The 26939-nt window shown below is 39.5% G+C and overlaps 2 protein-coding genes across 2 annotated transcripts in view; one reads left to right on the forward strand and one right to left on the reverse strand.

Annotated features, from left to right (window-relative positions):
• Window positions 1-18539, reverse strand: part of Fbxo16 (F-box protein 16) — a 71791-nt gene extending 53252 nt beyond the window's left edge. Inside the window, exon 1 of the mRNA XM_052191175.1 lies at window positions 18372-18539. Within this exon, the coding sequence (XP_052047135.1) occupies window positions 18372-18385 (14 nt within the window). The 5' untranslated portion in view covers window positions 18386-18539. The remainder of the gene's footprint in view (window positions 1-18371) is intronic.
• The window catches only part of Fzd3 (frizzled class receptor 3), a 64960-nt gene continuing 39902 nt past the window's right edge, over window positions 1882-26939 (forward strand). Inside the window, exons 1-2 of the mRNA XM_052191174.1 lie at window positions 1882-2001; window positions 9988-10484. Of these exons, the coding sequence (XP_052047134.1) occupies window positions 10296-10484 (189 nt within the window). The 5' untranslated portion in view covers window positions 1882-2001; window positions 9988-10295. The remainder of the gene's footprint in view (window positions 2002-9987; window positions 10485-26939) is intronic.

The following is a 26939-nucleotide window of genomic DNA, read 5'->3' on the forward strand; positions in this document are numbered from 1 at the left end:
GAAAAGTTAGAGACTTTTAAAACAAATACTCCACAAAGATGTTAAGATGTTTCCACCATATACATGCTCTCTCTCTCTCTCTCCCTCTCTCTCTTTCTCTCTCTCCATGTTTGTGAGTGTTTACCAGACATGTAGTAGCCCTTTCTGCACACAGATCCCATTGTCTTGTCTGTCTAGAAAACCTTTTGTGCGCAGCCTTCTTGTTCCTTTTCTGACAGCTTCGTTAGATATCCACTCTTACAACTGATTTATTTATTCTTGCCCATTTTAAAAGCTGTACCACCACTTACATAGAGTAGTTTCCTTTTCTGCTAAGTATTGTATTTATTGGACGTGACGATGCTGACATATTTGTAATTGTGTCTGTGTCCTTCCTATCTGCTGATGTGAGCAGCGGCATGGCCTGCGTCTGCTTTTACAGCGTGACGTGTACACTGAGTAAGAAGGCACCTGGCGAGCACATTTCCAATGCCTAGGTTATGAGGATTAGCAATACATAAAACTATCTATCACAGAGCTCCTCCTCCGCCCCCATATACCATCTGCCTCGTTGTTTACTCTCATCAAGAGACACCTCTGGGTCCCTGCGACATGCTGCCTTGCCTGGAATGGCCCTAAGAATCAATATTATTATCTTGAAAAATGTTGCTGCACAAGTGTCAATAAGAAAAATGGAAATTGTTGTTTCAGATTTTATCATGCTGGTCAATCAATTCTATCAGTTCTGATGTGAGACTGACCCAAGCACAAGACTTTTCTGTATTCACTATATTACTTGAGAACTTTTTAAAAATTACTATATGTCTTTCTGACTCCGTTTCTGTGTGTGTGTGTGTGCGTGTGTACCTATAGGCCAAAGATCAGCTGCAGGTGTGCTAGTTGGTTGCTCGCCATCTAGTTTTGAGACAAATTTCTCACTGGCTGAGGAGTCACCAAATGGCTGGGCTGAGTGACTAGCTACCCCAGGAATCACCCTGGCTCCACCTCCCCAGCACTGGGACCACAAGTGCCTGCTATTAGGGCTGATTTTTTTTTTTTTTTTTTTTTTTGTGGGTTCTGGGGATGTAACTCAGGTGCTTCTGCTTGCAAGTGTTTTACCAACAGAACTGTATCTCTATTCCCACATGTTACCATCTTAGCCATTTATAAACATAAGGGTCAGTAGTGTCAAGTACACTCACTTACAGCAGGGCCAATGTTGCTGTAAATCCTATGAGCTACCAAGAGAACCAAATGATGCCATGGCCTCTAAGTTGAAGATGGACAAAAAGAAAGATAGGTAAAACACTGTAACAAAGAGAAATGCAATCACGATTAATTGAATTCAGACTCTTCCATTATAATGCTGTGTGATTTTAAGTAAGACATTAACCTTTCTCAGCGTTCTTTTCCATGCTGGGGAAAAAATTGTATTTAGATGACCTCTAAAGACTCTTTCGTTTCCTCAAGTCCTGCATATAGCAAAGGGATTGGGGAGCCTTCTAAGTAGAAGATGAGGCATGCCGCCAGTGAGCACCAGCTCCAGGTCTTGGTGGAGCGTTGCAACAGGCCGGGTGTCCCTTGCTCCCTGTGCACGGCACTACCCTCCACCGTGGGTCCCCACGAGGTCCGAGGTTGGCACACTGGTTCTCAGAGCAGGTGTTGGTGAACCCGTACTGAGAGCTTAGTTCGGGCAGCCTTTGCAAGGACCAGATAAATGCCTCCAGCGCTGGGAACCACCAAGCCGACGTGTGGCAGCTCAAGGCGTCACTATCACCTAGGATGCCAGGCTGAGAACAACGAAGAGGGTCAGCGTTGTTCAGCTAGGATCAAGCTAGGAGGCTGGGCGCAGAGCGCATGCGCGGCACGTGCGCGCGCACCTTCCTCTCCGGGCCGCGCGTCCGGACGCTCGCTAAGGCTCGGCGCGCCGGCGGTCCTCGGCCGCTCTGGGGACCTGAGGGACGCGCGGCCGCCTGCGGGGCCAGCGGCGCTGTCCGGGAGAGCCCGGAGGCCGGCGGTGAGGTGAGTCCTGCCGCCGACGTTTACTCTGGAGCCGGGAGGGCGAGAGAGGAGCGGAGCGTGTGGAGAGCGCCGAGGCGACTGCCCCAGCCCGGCCGCCCCTCGTCAGGCGGCGCTCGCTGCTCGCGTCGCGGCCGAACAAAAGCCCGAGGCCGGCGCTGCCGAGGCGGGCGCGGAGCTGCGGCTGGTGAGCGGCCGGGCCCGAGCGGGGTCGGAGTGGGCGGCGCGGAGTTCGGGGCCGGGGCTACGGCCACGGCCGCGCTAAGCTAGGATGCCCGGGCAAAGCGGCGGGGCCGGTACGTCCCGCCCGCGCCGGGCAACCTGTGCGAGTGTGGACGCGGCGGGTCCCCGCGCCGGTCGCCTGCGGGGAGCGAGGCCGGCCCCAGCAGGTTTCTGCGCTCGGCGCCGCGGGGGCGTGGGCGAGAGGACGATGCTCCGGGCTCTGGGCGCCGCTGCTTCCCTGCAGCCCCCGGCCGACCCCTGCCACCCAACGCCCAAAAGTTGTCCCCTGCTGCCCATCAGTTTGCAAAGTCGGAGGCTCCCAGCGCCGTGCGCTCCTCTGTTACCCCCGCGGTGGCGACTTGGGGTCGGCGGATTTGCCCTGGGATGCGGCGGTGAATTCATAGCCTCTGGAATAAAGGCACCGAGATGCGGGGAACGTTAAGGTTTTGAACATCCCGTAGGCTTTTCACATCTTGGGACTCTTGGAGGTAGGGACTGCCTCAAGGGAAATGAAAAGGGCTTTTTAATTTTTCTTTTCTCCTCCCTTTTCCTATTCTTTCCTTTTTGTGGGTAGAAAAAGAATAAAAGCTCATGCCATTAATTAGGCAGAAGAGACTTAAAGTTGAAAAACACCATGACTCCAGAGGTCTGGGTTTTCGCCCCAATGTAAATTTAAAAAAATCAGAATTTTTAGCTCCTTTCTGAATTTCACAGGCTGTCGAACACTCGCACCAGCGCTAAATCTCACGGTACAAAAGTCCTTCAGTGCATCCAGAATGTTTGTTGATGGGAATTGGGTTACTTTGCAAACCTAGTACATGAGAGCAAGGAAACAAAGACCAGCTGGGCGTAAGGATGCTACCTCCCTCCCTCCTCAGCCTGCGTTGGTCCTCGGGGGTCTGCTGGTGCCATAATGGGCTAGAAGAGGACTAGATAAATCCTGAGTTGTATATTAAGAAGCGGGTACTCAAGACGTGCATGACAATGGCTCATGCCTGTAATTTGAGTAAATCCGGAACTAAAGCAAGAGAATCACAGAAAGTTATAGGCCAGAATAGGCTGCGTGGTAGAACACTTTCTCAGAAAGAAAGGAGGGGAGGTCCTCGAGGAAATAAGGCTTTACAGTCTATCTTTACCTTTAAACAAATCAGTGCCGTCATTCCCCCTCCCCAACCCCTGGTAAACGGCACTTTTACTTGAACCACAGCATAAAGGTAAAAAGATTCAGGGTTAAGGAGCCAGTGAAAGGAGTGTAAATATTTGGAAGGATAAAACCAAGATAAACTATAACCCAGTTGCAGCTCTTACCATGCTTCCCTATACCTAGTAAGACAGTGTATAGTGTTGATCAATCTGTCCCCAAATGCTTTGAAACTGTTAGGAAAATAGGCATGTTTTAAAATAAAGTCTAGAATTCTGTTTGATCTTTCCTGTTTTTTCCCTTTTGTCTAGTAATAATGTGCATCTCGTCTCTTAAAAGGCTAGTAAGGCTCTGTTAATGGAAGAAAAAGTGGCCATGGGCTCCTCATCCCTTTTATTTTTTCCCCAGATTTCTTTGAATTTTATTTTCTGTTTTGGGTATTCAAGTGGATTTTTTTTTTAATTCCATGCTTGAGATATTTGAAGTAGAAGGGGTCGAGAGGAACTTAATAGTGAAGTGTATAATACAGTATAATTCTTTGTATAATACACCATGAAACCTGTATTGTCTAGGAAGAAAAAGGGGGGGGGGTTGCTTGCAAAGGATTGTTTCCATGCTAGACCTCTGGGGACTGGGAATTTATCCAACTTAGGTTTCATATTAGTTTGTTACTAAAACTCTACAATGATTTTTGTATGTAAAACTTCTGAGTGTGAAATCAGGTGTGGTGGCACAGGCCTTCTATTCCTGCACTTGAAGGAGGATCTCTGTGAGTTCAAGGCTGGCCTGGTTTACATAGCCAGTTCCAGGACCCTCAGGACTGTATAGAGAAACCTTTTCTCAAAACAAAACAAAACAATAAAACAAAAAAAACCAAACCAAAGTCTTCTGAGCTTACTAATATATTGATTGCTCTCAGGAGCCAGGTGGTAGGCAACAGCTCGAAGCACATTGTTAAGTTCTTTCAGAAGAGATCAGGGCAGAGAGCTATAGTAAGGTTCTGAGGAAAGAGAGAGTTTTCAGTGGTGGTGCTTGTGAGGCTGGGAATAGCAACTCTTCATCGACTCACAGAGGCTTTAGCTGCTGTTTCAGAAATGGCTTCCCTCTCTGATTTCTAGTTTATCATTCTGGGAACCACTAGCTTCAGTGCATCCAGGGAATGCACTATAAATGAAGCTTTTGAAGACTATAACTCAGGGAGTGAGCTTAACACATTCCAGTCTCCCCCTCATTATGTCTTACCAAAACAGTACTTTAGTTGGAGCACACAAAGCATATGGTCTTGTTAAGGGAAAAACACGAGGACTTGCTATTTCCTTACAGAAGTTCAGAGTTTTTTGACCACCTTTATTTATTTACTTTTTTGCCAGCCTCTATTTAACTTTAGGACTGGGGATACAGCCCAACTGGTAGAGTGCTTACCTGGTGCCCACAAGACTGAGTCCAGTCCCCAGTATTGCAAACAAAACCAACCAAGCATGCAGAATCTGTCTTTGAGTTTCCAGTTTTATTTACAGGTTAATTTTGAAAGATTGCTTGTCTTAGTTTCAGTGCTTACTAGTTTGTCAATCTAATTGAAATTTGGTGCCTACCATTTGTTTTAAATTCTGAATCTAGAAGTACTATTTCTTTAAGCAATACCACTCGGCACAATGAGAAATTAGATGATTGTAATTAGTATATGGCAAAATGAAATTTAAGAATTAGAAAGGTGATGGGCGCTAAGGCCCATCCCTGTAATTGTAGCACTTGAGAGAGGCAGGAGGCTCAGGAATCAGATGGTCACCTTAGCTACAAGAGATGCTGGCTTACTCCTTGCCTCAGGCAAAAATGATTGTTATAGTAAAAAAAAATCAGAAAAGAATTACTCTGATATTAATACAGATACAGATTCTATTAATTAAATATGTTATAGAAACTTTTTTTGGAATAGCTAAGAGGCAGTTTTGTGAGGAAAATTTTTTTCTTTAACCGTAAGATATAGAGGGCTGGGGAAGTGGCTTCATTGATAAAGTGTTTGCTGTGTGTGAATGAGAACATGAATTTGGATTCTCCACAGCTATATTAAAAGCCCTATGTGGCAGTGGGTGCTTGTAACCCAGTGCTGGCCAGAATGGAAACAGAAAGATCCTGGGGGCTTGAATCTAGCCAATTGGTGAGCTCTGGTTTCAGTGAGAAACCTTGTCTAAAAAAAAAAAATAAAGGTGTAAAGCACTAGAGGAAAACGCCTGGCACATGCAGGCACACATATGAGTACAGACACACTTCTAACCCCCCAGTAAGAAATGGAAAATAACAGGCCAAATACTGAGTAGGCTTTGGGAAAGGGAAGTGATACTGGAATAGGTTGTAGGAATATTTTTCTAAAAAGACAGTGGTTTCCTTCAGAGGGACTGACTTAAAGCAACCCATTGCTAATCCTTTGCGATGCATTCTTGAAAAATGTGTCTGAAAGATGGGAGCATCTTAACTTTGCACGCTGTAGCTAGTGTATGTACACTACATCAGAACTTACAGATGACATTTCTGAACTGCCTATATTATAGGGTGTCAAAATTAAATGTAAACTAAGAATACCGAGATGGGCTCTGTCTATGAAGAAAGTGATAGAAAAGTATTTCTGAACATAGACTTTTGTTGCCATTTTTTTCTTGATAAGGCCCTTGTGGCACAGTTTTCCCATGGTTGCATCTGGGACCCACCTGCTTTTTCCTCCTGAGTTGTTTGGATCTGGCTCTGTTAGCCAGCCTGGGAAGATAGTCTTTCAACATTTTATTCATCTTTAGATTAGAGCTTTTCCATGAATGAGCCTTAAGAAAAATGGCACATTCTCCTGATTCTGATTAGAACCAGTTATTTCAGGGACTATAGACATGGTTAGTCAGTAGATATACAAATGAGACCTGATCCTTGGTACATATACATATTAAAAGATTCCCTGTGTAGAAGATGCATGTGTCTAATCCAGCTTCAGAGACAGGTAGATTGTTGAGACTGGCTCACTAGACAGCCTAGCTGGCCCTTGGTAAGAAACTTGGTCATCTCAGCAAAGCAGTGTGGATGCTTCTGAGAAAAATACCTGAGCTACACCTTACCCCCCCACATGCATATGTGTGTATAGGCAGTTCACTGTTCAAATGTCATGTAGGATGTGTACAGGGTGTTTTAAAGCACACACACACCATTTTGGGCTGATAGGTAACCTGAATTTTTCAGTGTTAAAAAAGTCAAGTTTTGCCAGGCGTTGTGTGCTTGTCTTTAATCCCAGCACTCAGGAGGCAGAGGCAGGAGGATCTCTGAGAATTTGAGACCAGTCTGGTCTACAAAGCAAGTTCCAGGACAGCCAAGACTGTTGTTATACACAGAAACCGTGTCCCGAAAAACAAATACCACCACCACCAAAAAAGTCATTTTGTTTGGTGTTTTATTTGTGTGTGTGTGTGTGTGTGTCTGTGTGTGTGTATGAGAGAGAGAGAGAGAGAGAGAGAGAGAGAGAGAGAGAGAGAGAGAGAGAGAGAGAGAGCATGTGGAGATCAGAGGATAACTTTTGTGAGTTACTCAAGTTAATCCTCTCTGTCCTGTGGCTTCTGGGGATTGAACTCCTGTCAGCCAGGCCCAGTGGTAAGTGCTTTTACCTGATGAGCTGGCTGGCTAGCCTGAAAAATATATTTGAATCATACTAAATTTCACTCCTCTGCTTTTCTTACTACCTGCAGTATTACAAGTAGTATATCCCTTGGCTTTGCTTTAATTACCAGTCAATAAATGGCTCAACTAGTATTTATTCTTGTCTTCCACTCAGCACACATTTGTAGATTTGAAGTTCTGTCCCTTATATACAAAGTAATATAAAATCAGGTCTTTCATAAAATTCTATAAGGTACTTATATTATTTTTAAATAATTGATATGCCCTTCCTCTTTTAAAGATGGCCATACTTTGTAGCCCAAACTATTCTCCATTTGTAATCCTTTTGCTGAGTTCTGGGATTGTAGGCATGCACCATGACATCAGGCTGAGACAGCTGAGTTCTTGGCAGGTATGCTTTGCTGACAGAAGTTAGTTATGTATGTATACTGTTCCTTTTTTTTTTATTTTTTAAAGATTTATTTATGTATGTATGTAAGTATGCTGTCATTCTATATGTGCTCCCTCTCCCTGTCGGCATGCTGGGATTACAGATGTGTGTTATTGTATCTGGCTTTATGTAGCTTCTGGAAATTTAACTCAGTGCTTCATGCTTTACCTACTGAGCATTTTTCCAACTCTAATTTTTTTTTTTTTTTGCTTATCACGTTATTATGTTAATAAATACAATCTATGTGCATCTTTTGGAAGGGAGAAACTGTGTCAGGGATTGAGCACAGGTCTTTGTGGTGTTGAGTACACAGGACCACTGTGGTGTGCTCTTAGTCGTGTTTATCTTTTTAGTGTCTGTCTAATAGTCCATCATGTGTTGTACCACCTTAGCCAAACTACTATTGGTAATTTTTTTGGTTATTTTCAGGGTTTTTTTTTTTTTAGTTGTTATAAATTACTTTTGCTAATATTTCAGTTGTATACCACGTGCAGTTTTGTCCTTCAGGAAAAAATTATGAATAGGCTTGCTGGATCAAGTTGTGCCCATTTGAAATCTTTTGGTATTAAAAAGTCATTAAAAATTGTTTACCATGTACCTGCACTCCCTAAAGAAGCCAGAAGAGGGTATTGAATCCCCTGGAATGGGAGTTCTAGATGGTTGTGAGCCACCTGCAGCTCAGGAGTTGGACAGAGGGTCTCTGATGAACATTAGGTGTTCTTAACCACTGAGCCATCTCTCTAGCTTGATAAGTACTCATTTAAAAGAAAGTATCAACTAGTTTAGATTCTTATCTCAAGTATTTTGAAATGCTGAATATAATTTCTTCCCTGCCATCCATGCCGTACTATGCTTTGTCATTGTTGTTTTTGTACATTGGATTGGCAGAAGTATTATGTTTGCCCTTTTTATTTGAAGTTCTTTATTAGTGGTTAAACATCGCTTTTTGCATTTATTGGCCATGTGTGTATTTCTTTTGTTTTTTGATACTTTTTCTAGTATTCTTTTTTAATCATTATATTTTATATGTATGAGTGTTTGCCTGCATGATGTCTGTGTACCATGTGCATATCTGGGGTCCTCAGAGAGGGCATTTGATCCCCTGGATCTGGGGTTATGGATAGTTGTGAACTATCATGTGGGTGCTGGAAACCAAAACTGATTCTTCTGCAAGAGCAACAAGGGCTCTTAAGCCCATAGCTATTTCTTTAGCCCTATTAGTTATTTTTATATCCATCTACTTCTTAATTTCCTATAGATGATTATATATAAATATACTTTTTCTTCTACTTGTACTTCTTTTTCTTTTGCTTATCACGTTATTATGTTAATAAATACAATCCATGTGCATCTTTTGGAAGGGAGAAGCTGTGTCAGGGATTGAGCATCCTAGACCTTTCAGAGCTGCTTATATATAAACTTTTTCTCTGTTTTAGCACAGCATTTCTCAAGACCTGACTTACAGGACATTTGTTTAGGACCATCTTTAGGAGTTTTTCCTTAGGTAGTGGCCCTTAGGCAATGTCTCTCTCTTTGGGGGAGTTGTGCAGATTAGAGGAATTTACCCCTAACTTTCCTAGCCCTATTCTGGCTTAACTGCATAGCTAGGCCTTGCAGTGACCATTTGTTGGTCATTTGTTTGAGATTCCAGGGGAGTAAATATGGCATTACATTTTTGTGTTATCTAAAAAGATGCAGCATTGGCAAAACTGTTGGGTCATACTTTTAGAACCTTCTATTTGTTAGCTCAGTATTGGTTGATAGAGATGGCCTTGTCAACTGCAACTCAGTGCCCCAAACACCTAATGCGTACTGCTACTTTTTTCTATACATTATCTCATAATTTACTTGTAGATTCTCATGTTCGAGAAGTGATGTGTAAATAATTTTCAGGAAAGAAAAGTATGGGTTAAGTGACAGTGTTTACAATGTAGAATTAATAAGAAGCTTTAATCTCATCCTAGACCTTTCACAGCTGCTTTCTGTGAAGTTAGTTAATATAAAAATGTACTACCAATGTCCAAAATGTGTACAATAAATTTGAAATTCCATAGACTATTTTACAGTAAGTATCATTTAAATACAGTTTGGGAAAATGGAAAAGACTTTAGAAATGGATCAATTATATCTTGTGACAGAATTCTCTACCATGTGTTATATATGTAACTTAGAATATAAAGATATTATAGGGCTGGAGAGATGGCTCAGCAGTTAAGAGCACTGGCTGCTCTTCCAGAGGTCCTGAGTTCAATTCCCAGCAACCACGTGATGGCTCACAACAATCTGTAATGGGATCATTACATATCTGGTGTGTCTGACAGCTACAGTGTACTCATATAAATAAAATAAATCTCTAAGGACTATTTTTAGTGTGTGAATATATACATATACATTTATATCATATATGATAAAATAGAAAAACTGTTACTTTGTTGAATACCCTTGTATTTTCTCTATTAAATCAGCATGATGTCCCATCAGATATTTTAATGTTAAGTCTGCAGTATTTTGAGAAGTGATTAACTTTCCCATTTTCAATATTTTTCAGATAATTTCAACAAGAAAGAAATCACTCTCCTCCTAAGATGGAATCTGTGATTTGGGAATGTGGTTGATCGACTTGATATGCTGGCCAGATGTGCCCTATGTAATAAAATGAAAAGAAGATACAAGATGATGTCATTTTCCCATATTGTGAAACCAAAAACAAATGCCCTTTGTGAGACCAGGTTAACAGTCCTTTGACAGTACAGGGAGTTTTTGACTGAGGAGCCTAACATACAGAAGGGGTATTTTCAAGCTTAGGCCTGCAGGCGTATACTGATCTAAAACACATCCTCATCTGATCCAGGAAGAATGGCTGTGAGCTGGATTGTCTTTTATCTTTGGCTCTTGACTGTGTTTCTGGGGCAGATAGGCGGGCACAGTTTGTTTTCTTGTGAACCTATAACCTTGAGGATGTGCCAAGATTTGCCTTACAATACTACCTTCATGCCTAATCTTCTGAACCACTATGACCAACAGACTGCAGCATTAGCAATGGAGGTAAGACACTCTGGAGAGTAACCTGCACTTCCCAGATGACACACCTCGTGTGTTTGATAAAAACAATAGGAAAATAGTGCTGTTTTTAACTTTATCTTACACATTTGAAAATTTAAATAGTTTGGGTCATACTAAAATAGATTGAAGAATTTGTGTTTAAAGAGATTCTATTCTTGAATTTATTTTTAGACATGTTTTTATAAAGAATTTAAAACACTAAAACATGGGTGATAATAGCTCTTCAGAGGTTACATCTCCATTATTTAACTAATAAATAACTTTATATAGATAACAGTATAATAATATTACGTAACATTCAGTAGCTGAATATGGAATATAATGTGATTCGTTTTGTTTTGTTTTTCAAGGCAGGGTTTCTTTGTATAGCACTGACTGTCCTGGAACTCACTTTGTAGACCAGGCTAGCCTTGAAATCAGTTTAGCCTGCCTCTTCCTACCCAGTGCTGGCATTAAAAGTGTATGTTACCACCACCCAGTATAATGTAATGTTTTTAAGGCTGAATTATTTTGTTCTTTAGGGTTATAGTATCCCCCTACCCCCAGCCTTCTTAACATCCAAGATGTTTTCCTGGTCATGTCAAGTTCACATCAATTTAAGAGTAACTTTCAATCAATGAGAAAAGTTTGTTATGCTAATTCTGTTCCTGATGGTTCAGAATTCTATGTAAGTTTATTGCCTTACTTACAGGTACTTACTCTTCAGTACTTCTTAGTTTTGCTTCAGAAACTGTGTCCTATTAATGGATATGGCTGATCCTAGGTTTAAAAGTGTCTATAATGGTCTTTGATTTGAGGACAAAGATATATTTACTAGATACAAATGGGGAGACAGTAAAAGTCTGATGAAGAATATAGGCTTAGGAGCTAGGCAGCCTAGTGTTTGAACTCAAGCAGGGTTACGGTGGCAATTTGTGTGAACCTTACCAACCTAGTTCCTTTGATTTAAGTAACACCAGTAGCCCGGTGTTTGCAGTGGTGGTATAAGCCAGTACTTGGAAGGTGGAGGCAGGAAGATCAGTAATAGTTCATGACAGTTCTCTACTACAGGATCAGGTAGAGGCCAGTCTGGGCTGTGTATAACCCTGCCTCGAAAAACAATAAAATACAGTTAGTAAGTACACAAGATTTCATAGTGCAAAATTAAAATATGCCTATAGAGTATTTACTACACACTGCTCTCCAAGTGATAGTTTTTGCTATTTGTTTGTTTGTTTAAGACAATGTCTTGCTATATAACTCTGGCTGGTGTTAAGATCTGCCTTTGCCTCCTGAGTTCTGGGATTAAAGACAGGTGCCACCTCACCCTGGCTATCTATATTCTAATATTAACATGACTGTGTAATATAATTTGGACAATGTCTTATATTTTTTATCAGTTTGACAGTGTTTCAGAGCCCACATTTGGAATTTTTTATTTTACAGTAAAACACATATTCACTGCTTCAAAGTCTTGCATAAATCTGGTGAAATTTGTAGAAAGATCACAATTCATAGTATTTCAAAGTATAGCAGGCATGTTAAATAATCCAAATATTTGATAATACTGTAGAGATTGAACAAAACATTTTCTGCTTTCCGATGAATATAAAAGTCTAACCAATAAAGAGAAATATTTGTCCTTGACCATCAGACTAGGATAATATGAAAGGGGTATTATCTGATGGCCATAAGTTGGCTCCTGGTGTGATAGTTGTAGTAGCCTTTGCTATGTGCTGAAGATTGAATTAGAAATACCCTCATATCTAGTATCACTGCAAAGTCATAATTTCCTCGGAAACAAGTGATAAGGATGCCTGTACTAACTTAGGTTCTGCTTTGACTGTCATGCATAGGTATAAGACTTTGGACAATTTGTCTATCATTCCAACTTTTTGTTTGTTTTGTTTTGTTTTGTTTTTTTGGATTTGTTTTTTGTTTTTTGTTTTTTGTTTTTTGTTTTTTTTCCTGAGACAGGGTTTGTCTGTATAGTTCTGGCTGTCCTGGAACTCACTCTGTAGACCAGGCTGGCCTCGAACTCAGACATCTGCCTGCTTTTGCCTACCAGAGTGCTGGGATTACAGGTGTGCGCCACCACCGCCCGGCTAACATCTTGTTTTCATAACTTATTTTAGGCAACAAAAATGGAAAAAATCTAGACATGCTTGTGAAGATTAAATGAGAGATTTGTAAGAAGCCGTAAAATGCGTGGTGTACAAATTTGAATTCTGTTCCTGATCCTGTTTATAACTTGTCAGAGTTGCTAGTAAGGGATGGACTTGTATCATTACTCTTGGGTTCATGGGATATTCAGAATGATGGCATGATAGGCTTTGTCTGCCTTCTCAGATTTGCCCAAGTAACCCATATAGTTTATTATCAGCGGGACTGCCTCTTTGAATTTGATAGCCTAGGAGAGAGTCCATAAGTGGGAAGTAGTTTCTAAGAGAAGGCTTCAAAGATTTGACGAAACCCTGAAGAAGTTGCTTATCTCATGGCTGTTATAGCAGGGCGGGGTTGCTACGGAGACCATCATCAGATACAGTTCGAGAGTGTGAGTTTCATGCAATAGCAAAAGACTTGAAACTTAGCAGGCACTGCAATGCTTACAGCTGTCTCTCAGCTCAGTAATTCTGTTTAAAACAAAACAAAACAAACCATTTTTTCCCTAGTACTGGGGACCAAACCAGCACTGTGTTGTTGTTGTTTTGGGTTTTTTGGGGTGTGTGTGTGATTTTTTTTCTCTGTGTGGCTGAACCTGTATCTTAAGCTGCTAGGAAACTGTGTCAAACCATTTAGTGTTTTGAGGAGCAGCTGAACAGCTTTCTGCAGTGGCTGCAGTTTCAGATTCTAGGTAACACAAGGATTCCTAAATTCACTCCTTGCTCATGAGCACTTACCTGCCTTTCTTCTTACTCTTAAAAAACTTATAATATGATGGCTATGATGTCTTTGATGTTTATAGCTAAATGGGTTGGATAATTACCATTTTCTTCACCCAGTACTTACTGATGAACATTGGGGATTTTTTTTCTATCCTTTGCTCTTACAACAAGTGCCACACATGTGTTTTCATACTTTTGCCAATATAGTTTTGAAATGAAATTCAGGTATTCAAAGAAAATGTTTTCATTGATAGTTTTAAACTCTCAATAGAAGTTGTATCAAGAAGCAGTGCATGAGAGAACCTGTTTCTTACCATTAGTGGGATCTGCTCTCTGTCTCTGTATTAGACTGTCACTGACAGAAACCTACAGAAATAACATAAGGATGAGAAGGTTTATTTTGGCTCACATTTTAGGGACTTCCACTGTGTAGCCGCCAGCAGCTACATGTAAACCAGGTTACCTGTTGAGAGAATTTTGGGGTCATAGGGAAGAGCGGCGAAATGAAAGTACGGCTAAGTCAATGTTCACTGATCAAAGCCGTAAACTTTAATGGCGCCGGACCTTTTAACAGTTTGGGCAAACCCTCCCCCCAGACTCCAGGCTGAGTTCCGGTGGAAGTTGTCTAGCTTCTCTTGGAGGTCTTCGTCTTGACTGCTCCGGCAGCTGGGTGGGTCACCTGTTTAATTCAGGAATCCCTATACCAGGAAGAACAATGAACTTAACCTTTACTACGTGCACTCCACCCTAGGTGGAGCAGAATCCTGGCTAACTGGGAGAAGTTAACCTTGACCAAAGTCAAACTCTGACCAAGTGCAAGACTGCCCCAATATGGCTCTGTACATGTCCTCCCTTTTTTTATTAATTTGAACACGAGGAGGTAGAAAACAAGTGGATAAATATCCTTCATAAGAAGGCGGGCCTTAACCAGGAGGGGAAGCATTGACCGTAATTCCTCTTAAATATTGTATAACGTCTTTTTCAGAGGAGGGGTAATAGGCTCCCTTATTATTTTAAGGACAGCCTCTCGACGTTAACCCCTATGCAATTAGGTGTACTTCCTGGGGACTCAGAAGCAGAAATTCACCTCCCCATGCAGTGCTTTGCCTCGCACGTCTCGCTGGTACCCATGTTTGTTCATAAACAAACACACATAGATCTGAGTTCTATGTGGCTCCCTCTTTGGAGATCCACTTGTGTAAGTTTTGAAGCCAGGGGGGTCTGCAAGTGTCTTTAACAGACATGTAATCTCTCCATCCAGGTGAACCTGGGTGGAGACAGCCAGTCTGCTTAACAGACAAGGTCAAGAGTTAAAGGTGGAATAGGATTAACTTGTCCCAGAAGTATCCAATTCAGTTGTAAATTAACAACTTTAAGGACCCAAGGCTTGGCCTCTGAGGTGGGAGAGGTAGCCTTGTGAATCAAGAATTAAGCTGTTACTTCTCAGGAAAAGTGGAGACTATATGTTAAATTAACACAGCTGGCTGAAGATTGTTAGCCATCTTCAAAATTGGAATCTTCAATATTGGGATTATTTCTAGACTAGTCTATGGTTAAGTCAGCTGAACACAATAAGGAGAAGAGTCATTTTAACTCTTCTTTAGATTAATTTTTCCTAAGCTAGCTTAACAGTCTCTATTTTCTGTCCCACAAAGTCTAAAAGCTTGAAGCTAGGCAATTTATCTAACCTGGGACATTTAACAATTGAGGTAAGTCAAGAACATATATCCAATATAGCTCTTATGTTACCATGGTCTGGGCATTCAGCAAGCACAGTCAGCATATCTTCTGCAGCATTCTGTGGAAAAAACAGAGGACATGCCTTCTCCCCCAATATTAAATCAGGATCATGGCATATGTTAGTAAGTGAATTCCTTCATTTCACCTAGACATCAATATGTCTAATTACAAGATGTCATATACATTTAGCAAGGAGTTTCTTGGCATCCAATTTTAAAATTTTAAAATTTTCTTAAAAACATGTAAGCATAATTTAAATTATATGCACAGGGACACAATTTCCCCTCTCTTCTTTCTTCCAAGAAGATATTGTTTTATTAATTTAAGTTGGAACACAAAGTATAAACCATAACATAGGCAATAACTATGTAATTATATAAAATATAGTTGCTTTTTCTGTTAGAGCAGTTGCAACTAGACAGCCTAAAAATGAATCATTAGTCACATGTACATATTTTTTTAATCTTTTAAATTAGAAATATGAATATCATTTATCTGTAATAACTAAGTCCTCTAGGATTAACACCATTACGTGGTAGAGGTAGAAATTGAGGACATCAAGAACAAATCTTTATAATTTGATGTGCACAAAATATAAAATTATTTCAAATACCTAAAGGACAGTCATTTAGAGAATATATCCTTTGTTCTTAGAAATTTGAATCACATTTGTACAAACTGTAGAAATTAAGAATTAGCAGTATTAAAAATGGACCAATTTTAAGCAATTATAGACCATGAGCTATGTATATCTACTATTATTAAAAGCTTGACCTTTAACATCTTAAAAATAGCTGCTATAGCACCCAATTCAGGTATCTGTGTTGAAGCAGGGAGAAACTTAAAGGAATAAACATGTGATCTGATAGTACAAATTATCTTTTGGATAACAATTATTAATTTTGCCTAAAAATGCTTGCCATGTAATAGACCAACCATTAATAATAAATTTGATTGTTGCTTGAAGCAAGGAACAAACGTTTCCTACCTTGAAAACAGAGGTTTAAGACCTTCTGTGGCAAGCTTAAAATGAGGTAAATAAGATAAAGCCAATTAATATATCTTAACAACCTTTGAAAATCATTTACCTAAAAATTCTAAAAGTCTATAGGAGCAAGGGCCTGTAACAAACATTCTATGAACATTATACACTGAAAATTTTAAGATCTTAACTTCTAGTATTGAAACAGAGACAAAACACTTTTTCTCACAAGACATAAGGCGGTTAGCCATTCCCTGAGGCAAAACTTTCTAATGAAATTGTTTTGTTGTCTCTTTAAAATTAGAAGCAAATGCTTTTATAATTATCAGAATGTAAAGCAAAAAACCAACCCTTTAAATTTACAATAATTTTATAGGGAGTAGACAGGCCAAATGTTAATGCTTTTATAGCCTCCTTGACCTTTCATAGATTTGAACTGCATTTTAACCCACACCTGGATAAGTCAAAAACTTTTTTTTTTTTTTTTTTTTTTTTTTTTAAGCCAAACACTCCCTAGGTGGGGCCTGTAAGGCAGAAACAATTTCTCAAAACTTCCTAACTAGCTTCCCCTGAGGCAGCTCTAAGCTTTGCATTAACTCAAATGTAAATTTTTTTATCTGCCCTAGGATCCACCTTGAGTCCTTGGCAAGGACATAGTATGAGATTCCTCAAATGTAAATATCTTCTAATCTGAGCCTTTTATCTAAGACCAGACCCAAACCTACAAGGACAATTTAAGGATTAAACAAAAGAAACCTGTAATTTCATGGTCAAAGGAACCTACTTGATATCAAATACATTTCTACAGAGATATCCTTTTTAATCTTGGAGGGTTAAATTTTGCTCCTACCATTGTAGCCTATAAACTTGTGGAAAAGTGGCAATGGGCCCCTAAAACCCATAGCTGTATCACTCTCAAAATTATCTTAATTACAAAATGTTAACAATTACGAGCCTGCAAACTGAAAACTGTAGCCAATGACACACTGATTTTTATTGTAACTCAATGTTTTCTTGCAATATTAGAGCACAATTGCAATTTTGGAAGCAAATCCCAATTTTAAACAATCTATTTTCTTTAAAATCAATGGCAAACACATTTTTACAGCACAAGGTTTGTCTGCCAGTGTAACTTATTAAAGAGACATTATTTTAAATCTTAAAATCCAATCTCCAGGCCAAGATTCACACAAAACACCATGCCAATTTAGGAGCGTCTTAAAGGCCTGTATTTCCTGGATTGCGTCATGCCATGTGGTGTTCAAAATGGCGACTACCCTAAACTACCAGCCTTAATCGTCATGCCACGTGTTCAAAATGGCGACTACCCTAAACTACCAGCCTTAACCATCATGCCACGTGTTCAAAATGGCGACTACCCTAAACTACCAGCCTTAACCTGACTTTTGTTAATAACATTATACCTTTTAAGTCATGTGCAGTGACTTAAGCCAATACTCTATAGTCAAGACATGCAAAATATACCTTTAAATCCAATTATAAACAAGAACAAAGCATGAGTGGCGTTAGGCCACGTGTAGTTAGTTAAGATGGCTCTAACACTGAATTACCAGTTTTAAACTAACCTTTTCTTAATAACACTATACCTTTTACATAATAACCAATTAATTTATAACTCTTTAGTCAAGAAATGTAAAGCCTTATATCATTAAAACCAATTAAAAACAAGTATAAAGCGACTACATGAATTTCACAAGCCAAACCAAAGTCTTCCCAAATCTTGAGGTTTCTGGGCTTTAAGAGCGGCTTTTTCCCCAGCCACGCTTGCCTCTTGAGTGAGCTGCGCTGTCGCGGCGTGGCTTTGAATCAATCCCCACACAAACTGTGGCTAGCTCAAGAGGTTACCAGCAGATGTAATCTTTACCAATTTTTCTTTTTAACATGAAACAGTCATTCACACAAAGACACAGAGAGGACATAAACATACACATAGACAGTCGGTGCACCGGGACAAACACGGAAAGATACACAGAAAGTTAAGCGTGCTTGTTAAGCAATTGCATCCATTTTCCTCTTTAAACAGCTCTTAGAAGCTGTGGACATATGCCTATTTTTAAAAACCCCTTTCTTTTCGCCGAAATCAGCTCTTACGAGCTTTGGGCAAATGCCTACCAAATTCCTTCCCCATATTTCCCTATCTTATCAACCCAAGCAGTCCTGCGCTGGGTCCACGCAGTATGCTTGAAAAACTGTATCCATTCCTGCACTCACAACCATAGACACGAATTCACTAGCGCTAGTTTTGCCCTCTATGTTGCTTACCGTGCGGACACCATTAATTTTCACCTTTTTCTGCGAAGCTTCGCTGGATAGGGCTACCTCAAGAAATTCTCTCGTGCCAGGTCTTCCCACGTTCAGGCGCCACTATGTAGCCGCCAGCAGCTACATGTAAACCAGGTTACCTGTTGAGAGAATTTTGGGGTCATAGGGAAGAGCGGCGAAATGAAAGTACGGCTAAGTCAATGTTCACTGATCAAAGCCGTAAACTTTAATGGCGCCGGACCTTTTAACAGTTTGGGCAAACCCTCCCCCCAGACTCCAGGCTGAGTTCCGGTGGAAGTTGTCTAGCTTCTCTTGGAGGTCTTCGTCTTGACTGCTCCGGCAGCTGGGTGGGTCACCTGTTTAATTCAGGAATCCCTATACCAGGAAGAACAATGAACTTAACCTTTACTACGTGCACTCCACCCTAGGTGGAGCAGAATCCTGGCTAACTGGGAGAAGTTAACCTTGACCAAAGTCAAACTCTGACCAAGTGCAAGACTGCCCCAATATGGCTCTGTACACACTGCTTTGTGGGGGACGGTGTAGTGGAGGGGCTCAGTTCATAGCAGATGTTTGTGGTCCTGCTGCCCATATTGCAGTAGACCCACAAGCAGAGAGAAGACTTGAGCCAGCAGCTGAGTTTAACCCTCAAATGGATACTCTAATAGTTTTACTTCTACCAGGTAAGCCCTACCTCCTAAAGCTTTCTGTTCGAAACAGGAGCCTCTGAGGACATTCAGATGCAAGCCATAGTATTCTGTAATAGTACTAAACCACTCTCAGAGCTGGAAAATAGCATCTCATTGATCTTTAGCACTTCCTTTACAGAGATAGAAATGGCATTATATGCAAACATAGAGAATATTCTGTAATAAAGAGGGAAGAGTAAGAAGTTTCGAGGTATGGAAATTCAAGCCTAAGTTTTATTACTTTTAAACAGTGTAGCTGGAACTACCATCATTAGATTATATTGGATACAAAGATCAAACAAAATATGAAAATTACCTTTTTAAATAGCAGTGCCAATCTTGTTCAGAGGATCCAGTTTGAAGCATCATAGACATTTGTAAATAGCTTCTATTTAATAGTTGGTCTCCATGGTCTTCAGAAGCCATTCACCACATTTTCAGTTCCTTGACCTTAACAATCATGGTAAACACCACATTTGCCTGGAAGGCTCTACCAATATCTGAGTAATATCTTACTTTTTTTTCAAGGCCTGACTTGGGTCTGATTTTGATTTCCTGTGGAACCTAGGAAGGCCAAAGTTTGTACCCTTACCACTATACTTAGTAATATGCTTTGTTTACTCCTGGTGTGTGTGTGTGTGTGTGTGTGTGTGCGCGCGCGTGTGTGTGCGCGTGTGTGAGTGTGTGAGGGTGGGCATGTGCTCATAAGTTGTTGTTGTTGTTACAATATTTATTTTTTGTTCCACTCCTAGAATTTGGAAGCTTGTCCTTACTCACCTTTGTATGCCTAGTACTTAACCCAGAGCCTCACATATAGTATTTACTAATAAGTAAATGCTTGAATTAAACTATAAGTTCCTTAGCAATGGTAGTAAGCATAATTATGTTTTACTGCTATATCTAAATCTTACTTTCCTGGGGTTGAAAATAGTTTGGTGGGTTAGTGATCATAGTTCCAAAGCTACCACCTGTCTGTGAACACTAGTGTGATACTTCTCTGTCTGTCTGTCTGTCTTTTCTTTTTTCTTTTTGGTTGTTGTTGTTGAATGTGATTGGAAGCTTTCAATGTATGTGCTTGCATTTTATAAGTAATATAACTAGTAAAAGAATGAAGCAACATAACTTCCAGTTGTCTAGGATCTTGTTTTGCTTCTGCTTAAGTGTACCTTTGCTTGTCTAAATTCTGTTATTCTTGATCTGTTGCTAAATTTAAGAAAAAAGTGCACAGGGTGTGTGGCTTAACCAAAATATTTGTGATACTGTGTTGGTTGGTTTTATGTCAAAGTGGTGCAAGCTATAGTCATCTGAGAGGAGGGAACCTGAATTGAGAAAATGCCTCCATAAGATCAGGCCATAGGTGTACCTGTAGAACGTTTTAATTAGGGATTGGTTGGGGAGGGCCCAGCCCATTGTGGGTGGTGCCACCCCTGGCTTTGGTGTTAGGTTCTATAAAAAAAGCAGGCTGAGCAAGCCATAGCAAACAAGCAGCTCCCTCCATGGCCTCTATCTCAGCTCCTGTGCCAGGTTCCTTCCCTGCTCGGGTTCCTGTCCTGACTTCCTCCAATGAACAGTTGGAGGCTTAAGCCAAAAAAACCCTTTCCTTTGGCTGTGGTGTTTGATCACAGCAATAGTAACCCTAACTAGGACAGGCTAATATAAGATCCTTCTAAATTAAAAAACAGAAAACCCGTACATACGATAGTGGAGAATTATTTTTGGCTATTTCTGGTTTTAAGAACAAAAATAACAGCTTTTGATATTTTGAATGTACCCCAGTGTAACAATACCGATCCCTATTTGTGGATAGGCTTTTACAGCTGACCTCAAACTCAGAAATGTACTTGCCTCCACCTTCAGAGTGCTAGGATTATAGGTTAATGTTTATGGGAAGATTTTTTTTTCTAAGCAAACAACAGTGTAGTGGAAGGACCCACTCTATTATCTGTATTTAATTTTGCAGTGCTGGATATCAAACCTAAGGCCTTGTGTATGTATGGACCTACATTGCTTTCCCTAATAGATATGGTTTTAGAGGCCAGTTTTGTGACTAGGGTAAACCAAACAGAATTAAGATGCTTCTAAATTAAAACACACACACACACAGAGAGAGAGAGAGAGAGAGAGAGAGAGAGTAGAGACTTATTTGCAGTTGTTTCTGATTTTAGGAATAAAAATAACAGATTTTAGAAATTTTGAATTGGTTTTCTTATGATAAATTATATTAAAGGAATCTTTCGAAATTCTTGCTTTAAGTAGAGTAGGATTTGCCCTATAAAGTATTATTTTTCAAGTATGCCATAATCCAGAACTCTCCGCAATAGTGAAATGTTAAAAAAGTTTACTAACCAAAGAAGAGTTTTATGTACTATTTTAGGAACTCTACTTTGACTTATGAAAGTGAGTAGATTCCTGTGATAATGGCAAGTTTCCAAAAAGATTATTCAATTTCCCAAGCTGTTATCAATGATAGATACATTTTTGAAAATTAAGGTTTGAAAAAGAAAAACAGTTACTGATTTAAAGGTGGGTTGTTTTGTTTTGTTTGGTTTGGTTTTGTTTCGTTTTTACCTAGAGGTTTTTGGTTTAGTTTATTTTGTAGAGACAAAAAACAATTCTTAAAAGTTTTGGACCTTAAAAATCATCAGAAACTTTATTGTTTCAGAAAGAGAGATTAGATTTGGGGTTTTGTTTTGTTTTGCTTTGCTTTGCTTTGCTTTGATATTTAGAGTCTCTTATAATTTTACTTACATAAAATTATTTTTTAAAGTTGTTTGGAATAACTTCTTATTGCAACTGGATCTAAAGTAGTTATGAATATGAGTTTTGAATTTTCAAGGCTGTTGTTCTACATTGGTTCATAGTGAGTTTAGTCATGCTTCTCCCAAACCTAGTGTTGCACAGTTTCTATAGTTACCAGGCCCTTTGTACAATGACAAAGGTTGGAATTCTGATTCTCCTGAGTCAGATTTTGGCCTTTGACACTGTCCTCTTTTCACACCCTTGCTAAGCTTGGACTGTGGCTGTGCTTGAAGGCTTGTCTGTTAGCAGGTTGCTATGGTAACGAATGGAAATTTGAGAGTAGAAAGAATGGGAGCACAAAGGCTTGGTTGATTTGAATTTAAACAAAGAATGTAAGGGTCCATGCTGAGCACCTTTGTTGTAGAAATCAGAAATCTAGTTTTTAGAAAGTTACTTTTCAGTTTGTAAACTTCCTATATTCTTGATTTAGGGAATAAAAACATCACTGCTTAGAAAAACACTCAGGAAGAAACATTTAGAATTCAATCAGCCACCTTCTTTTTTCTCTTTAATAGATTGCGAGTACTGTTCCTTATGTTATATATGTGTTCTCAACCTAAGTGTCAAGGCCACATCATTTAATTTTTATTTTGCTGTGGTTAGAAATTGTTAAGGTAAAGACCAAGATGATTTGCTTATTTTAAAAGTGTTAGTACTTAGTTTTTCATAACAGCTTTATTGAGTTATGCCATATATAGTAAAGTACACTTATTTAAAGTGTTCCCTTTGGTGAGTTTTTAACAGCTCCTATGTCACCATCACCGTTATCAAAGTGTATGACGTTTCTGCCACATCAGAAGCCTTCCTATATCCTTTGTAGTCCACCATCTCTGCTCATGCTTCCAGTCATCAGACGTGCTCTCTCTCCTTACACGGATTAGTGCACATGCTAGTGTTTTATAGGCACGGGCTCATACATGATCTGCTTTTTTAGATGTTATTTTTAGTTATATGTATTTGTGTATCTGAGTGGGCTTATGCAGATGAGTATAGTGCCCATGGAGGCAAGTAGTGGTCCTCAGATTTCCTGGTGGTTGGCAGCTGCCTGATGTGGGTGATGGAAAATGATCTCTCTCTCTCTCTCTCTCTCTCTCTCTCTCTCTCTCTCTCTCTCTCTCTCCCCCTCTCCCTCTCTCTCCCCCCCCTCCCTCTCTCTCCCTCTCTCTCTCCCCCTCTCTCTCTTTCTCTCTTTCTTTATTTATTTTGGTTTTTTGGATTTGTTTTTTTCAAAACAGGGTTTCTCTGTATAGCCCTGGCTGTCCTGGAACTCTCTGTAAACCAGGCTGGCCTTGAACTCAGAAATCCGCCTGCCTCTGCCTCCTAGAGAGCTGGGATTACAGGTGTGCGCCACCGCCACCTGGCTGAACTTTGTCTTCTGCAAAAGCAATTTGTGCTCTTACCTGCTGAGCCATCAGTCTTTTTTATATCTGGTGTCTGTCACCTATCACAATTTTGGGATACCTACTTTGACATTTGAAAAAAAAAAAAGAAAACTCCAGTTGAGTTTTCCCATTTGACAGTTAAGAACAGGGAACAAAATCACCCTGCTATAACCCTACTATACATGAAATTATTCATTTATAATAATACTATACATAAATTATTTATTTATAACTATTATTTATTAGCTATGTTCTACTTGTATTAAGACTGTTTTATAAAAGGGGAAACTAAAACAGAAGTTAAGTGAAACAAATTGGATAAGTACAAGGGATCTGTGTAAAAATGTTAAAGTTTGCCTGACACTTAGATTCATGTTTATAGTTGTATGACCTTGGACAAGTTAACATTTTCTGTTTGTTGTATGAAATTATTCAACTTGAGGTACTTTAAGCCCTACTGAGCTAATAAATGTGAGCAAAAATGTAGCTCAGGGTATTTATAGTTGAGTGCAAACACACAAAATGGTCATTAAAATAAACTTTGTAACTTAAGATGGTGTTCACAGGTGGAGATTTTGATAACATATTAACAAAGATACCTCAATCTGGTAGTTTACAGTTTGCATATTACCACACATATATGTGCATATTTGTCACATGTATATATATCAGCATGTGAATGTAGTTCTTTTTTTTTTTTTTTTTTTTTTTTTTTTGAGACAGTCACACTATAGTTCTGGCTGACTTGTACCTTGCTGTTGTAGATCACTCTGGCCTTGAACTAACAGAGATCTGCATGCCTCTGCCTCCCAAGGGCTGTTAACTTTGCCTTTAGTTTTTAAACAATTGTAAGCTTTTAGGAAGTTAGGAATTTGCAAGAATAGGACCCAGGGATTATATATGTCTCTTCCCTATTCCTGCTCTAATCTTATTATTTTATGAAATTTTGATATGTAGTTAACATTGAAAGATGTATGCATTTTTCCAGGTCTTTGCTATTACAAATAAAACTCAGCGTAAACATTTGTGACAGATTTTTCTGTGAACATACATTTTCATTTCTTGGGATAAATGACCAGGAATGTGATTGCAGTGCTGGATGGTAAATATATTTGGGTTTTAAGAAACCATAGTAGTTGCACCACTTTACATCCCTACCTGTAGGATATGGTATATCTGCTTTTCCTCACATTATTGCCACTGTTTGGTATTACCACTGTTTCTGTATTTAGCGGGACAAGTATATATGTAGTATTAGTTCATGTGCATTTTATTTGTCAAAATAACTGTTTAAGGTTTATGGGTATTTTCAGTTAGATTTTCTTCTTTCTTAAAAACTTTTCAGTTTGCTATAAAGTAGCAGGTTCGATTGTTTTTGCTGAACCTTCTCTTTCCCTCCCCATATCCTTCGGCACTCACCCCCCACTCACCTTCTCACTTTCGTGACTCATGTATTCTGTTATCTACTCCAGCCTCTTACAACCACTCTCCCCCTCTGTGTCCCTTATATTTTATTTTGGGGTCTTGAGTTAAACTTTTACTTATTATTATTATTAATGTGTTTGTGGAGGAGTGTGCCATAATTTGATTGTGAAGATGAAACAATGTATGGGAGTCAGTTCTTCTTGGTGTGGGGTGGATTCTGGGGATTCTAACTCAGTTCCCATTGCCTTTATGCGGTTCAGCCATCTTGTTAACGCCTGCGTTATTTATATATTCCACATAGAAAGCCCTGCTGGCTATAATCCCAGCACCTGCTAAAATGAGATAGGATTATGTTCTGGCCAGCTTGGGCTGTGTGGCAAAATTCTGTCTCAAAAACAACCCAACTAAAACAAACCAAAATCTTTTGTAGTATGTAAGATTGCAAAAAATGTATCCTAGTTTGAAGTTTGTCTTTTCATCTTTTTAGTAGAGCCTTTAGAACAGGAATTTTCTATTGCCTTTTTGGTTGGTTGTGATTGTGGTTTTCGCTGACCCACCTCTCCTCCTCAGGAATTTACTATTTTATTGAAGTCCAATTTCCTCCCTCCCCCAGCATACATTATGGGTGTTTTGAGTTTCATTTCTAAGACCTCATCACCTTGTCTTAGTTCTGAAAGATAATATTAGCATTTTCTTTCTCTGTTTCCCTCTCCCTCCCTTCCTCTCTCTTTCCAGTCTTAAGGTTACATAGTTATATTTTTAGTTAATACTGGCTCAATATTTAGACCTGGTCATATATAAGTTTTTTGTTTTGTGTTCTTTTGGTTTTTGAGACAGGATTTCTCTGTGCAGCTCTGGCTGTTCTGGAACTCACTCTGTAGACCAGACTGACCTTGAGCTGAGAGATCCGCCTGCCTCTGCCTCCCTAGTGCTGGGATTAAAGGTGTGCGCCACCACTGCCCAGCTCTAGTTTTGTTTTAATGTGTCCGTGTACATATGTCCCATAGCACAGGTGTGGCAGTCAGAGAACAACTTTGAAGAGTGAGTTCTTACCTGCTATCATGCCGAGACACAAGAGGTGGGAAGTAGTTGTAAGACAGGCCATGGGAGAGTGCTGAGTGAAGTGATCCCTACCACTGTGAGAAACTTCTAGAAGAGTTCTGGGACAGGCTGTTCTCAGTGGCTTCAGAGAGCATTGTCTCAGACAGAGACAATAAAGTTCTGTTGCTTAAGCCACTCCATTTCCATCTCCATATATTTGAATAATTTTGATTTCTTTTGTCATTTTTACAGTTTTCAGTTAACAGATACTGTGCCTTATCCCCAGATTCGGCCAGTGCCTTCATTGCAGACATCTCTGGCCCTGTGGCCGTTCCCCTCTCTTTGAGGGGGTTCTTGGGTTCTTTTTCATGAGTAGTTCATGAGTTTTTCATGAGTAGTTCACCAGCAGCTTAAGTAGGTAACTTAAAACTTCTCCTTTAAGTTGTTCTTTGTGAAAACCACTCTGTGATCCTTAGAAGTGATTGTTGATTGTTATATGTTAATTATGTATATACAGTTAGTTTCTTTGTCATTGATTTAACTGATTCTTGGTTTCTTGATATGTAGAAACAAATGAATTCTTATTCAGTAGATAATCCCAGTCCTTAGAGTATAACCAGTTCTCAATCAGATGTAGCTCAATTAATTTTAAAAACAACTGGAAAAATTCTCAATAGTCAGAAATACAGGTGTACTTTGGCATTTGATCTATTCTCTGGTTGCAGTAGTTCTCCTAGCCTAGTTTTATATTTGGGATCACAAGTTTTCTTTTCATTAACGTAGTATCAAGTTGTAGCATTAGCTATGTATACAACATTTGATTTCAGTTTAAAGAATTATTTAGAAGTTTCAGTATTTATGTTTAAAAAAAATGCAAACCAGTCAACAAAAGGTGAGAGATATTTTCTCTATCAGAATACCCTTTACTGTGTGCGATTCTGGATGCAACTATTGAGAGCCCTTTCCCACCCCACCCTTTACACTGTAACGGCTTGTCTTCTCCCTTCTTTCCTTCCCAGAACCACTTTCTGCTACTAATTCACTCTTTTTGATGGGTGTTAATTGAAGAAAATATAGAAATTGAAATACATAAAAGGAAGTTAAAACCCTTACAGTCCCACCACTAAATAATAAAACTGTAATCATTCTTGAGCTTTAGCAAGAATTTTGTATAATTTCTTTTCTTTTTCTATATTAAATAAGCTGTATTATTTTTAATTTCTAGCCTGCTT

Source organism: Apodemus sylvaticus, chromosome 8 (genome assembly GCF_947179515.1).
Source record: "Apodemus sylvaticus chromosome 8, mApoSyl1.1, whole genome shotgun sequence".
Lineage (NCBI taxonomy): Eukaryota > Metazoa > Chordata > Mammalia > Rodentia > Muridae > Apodemus > Apodemus sylvaticus.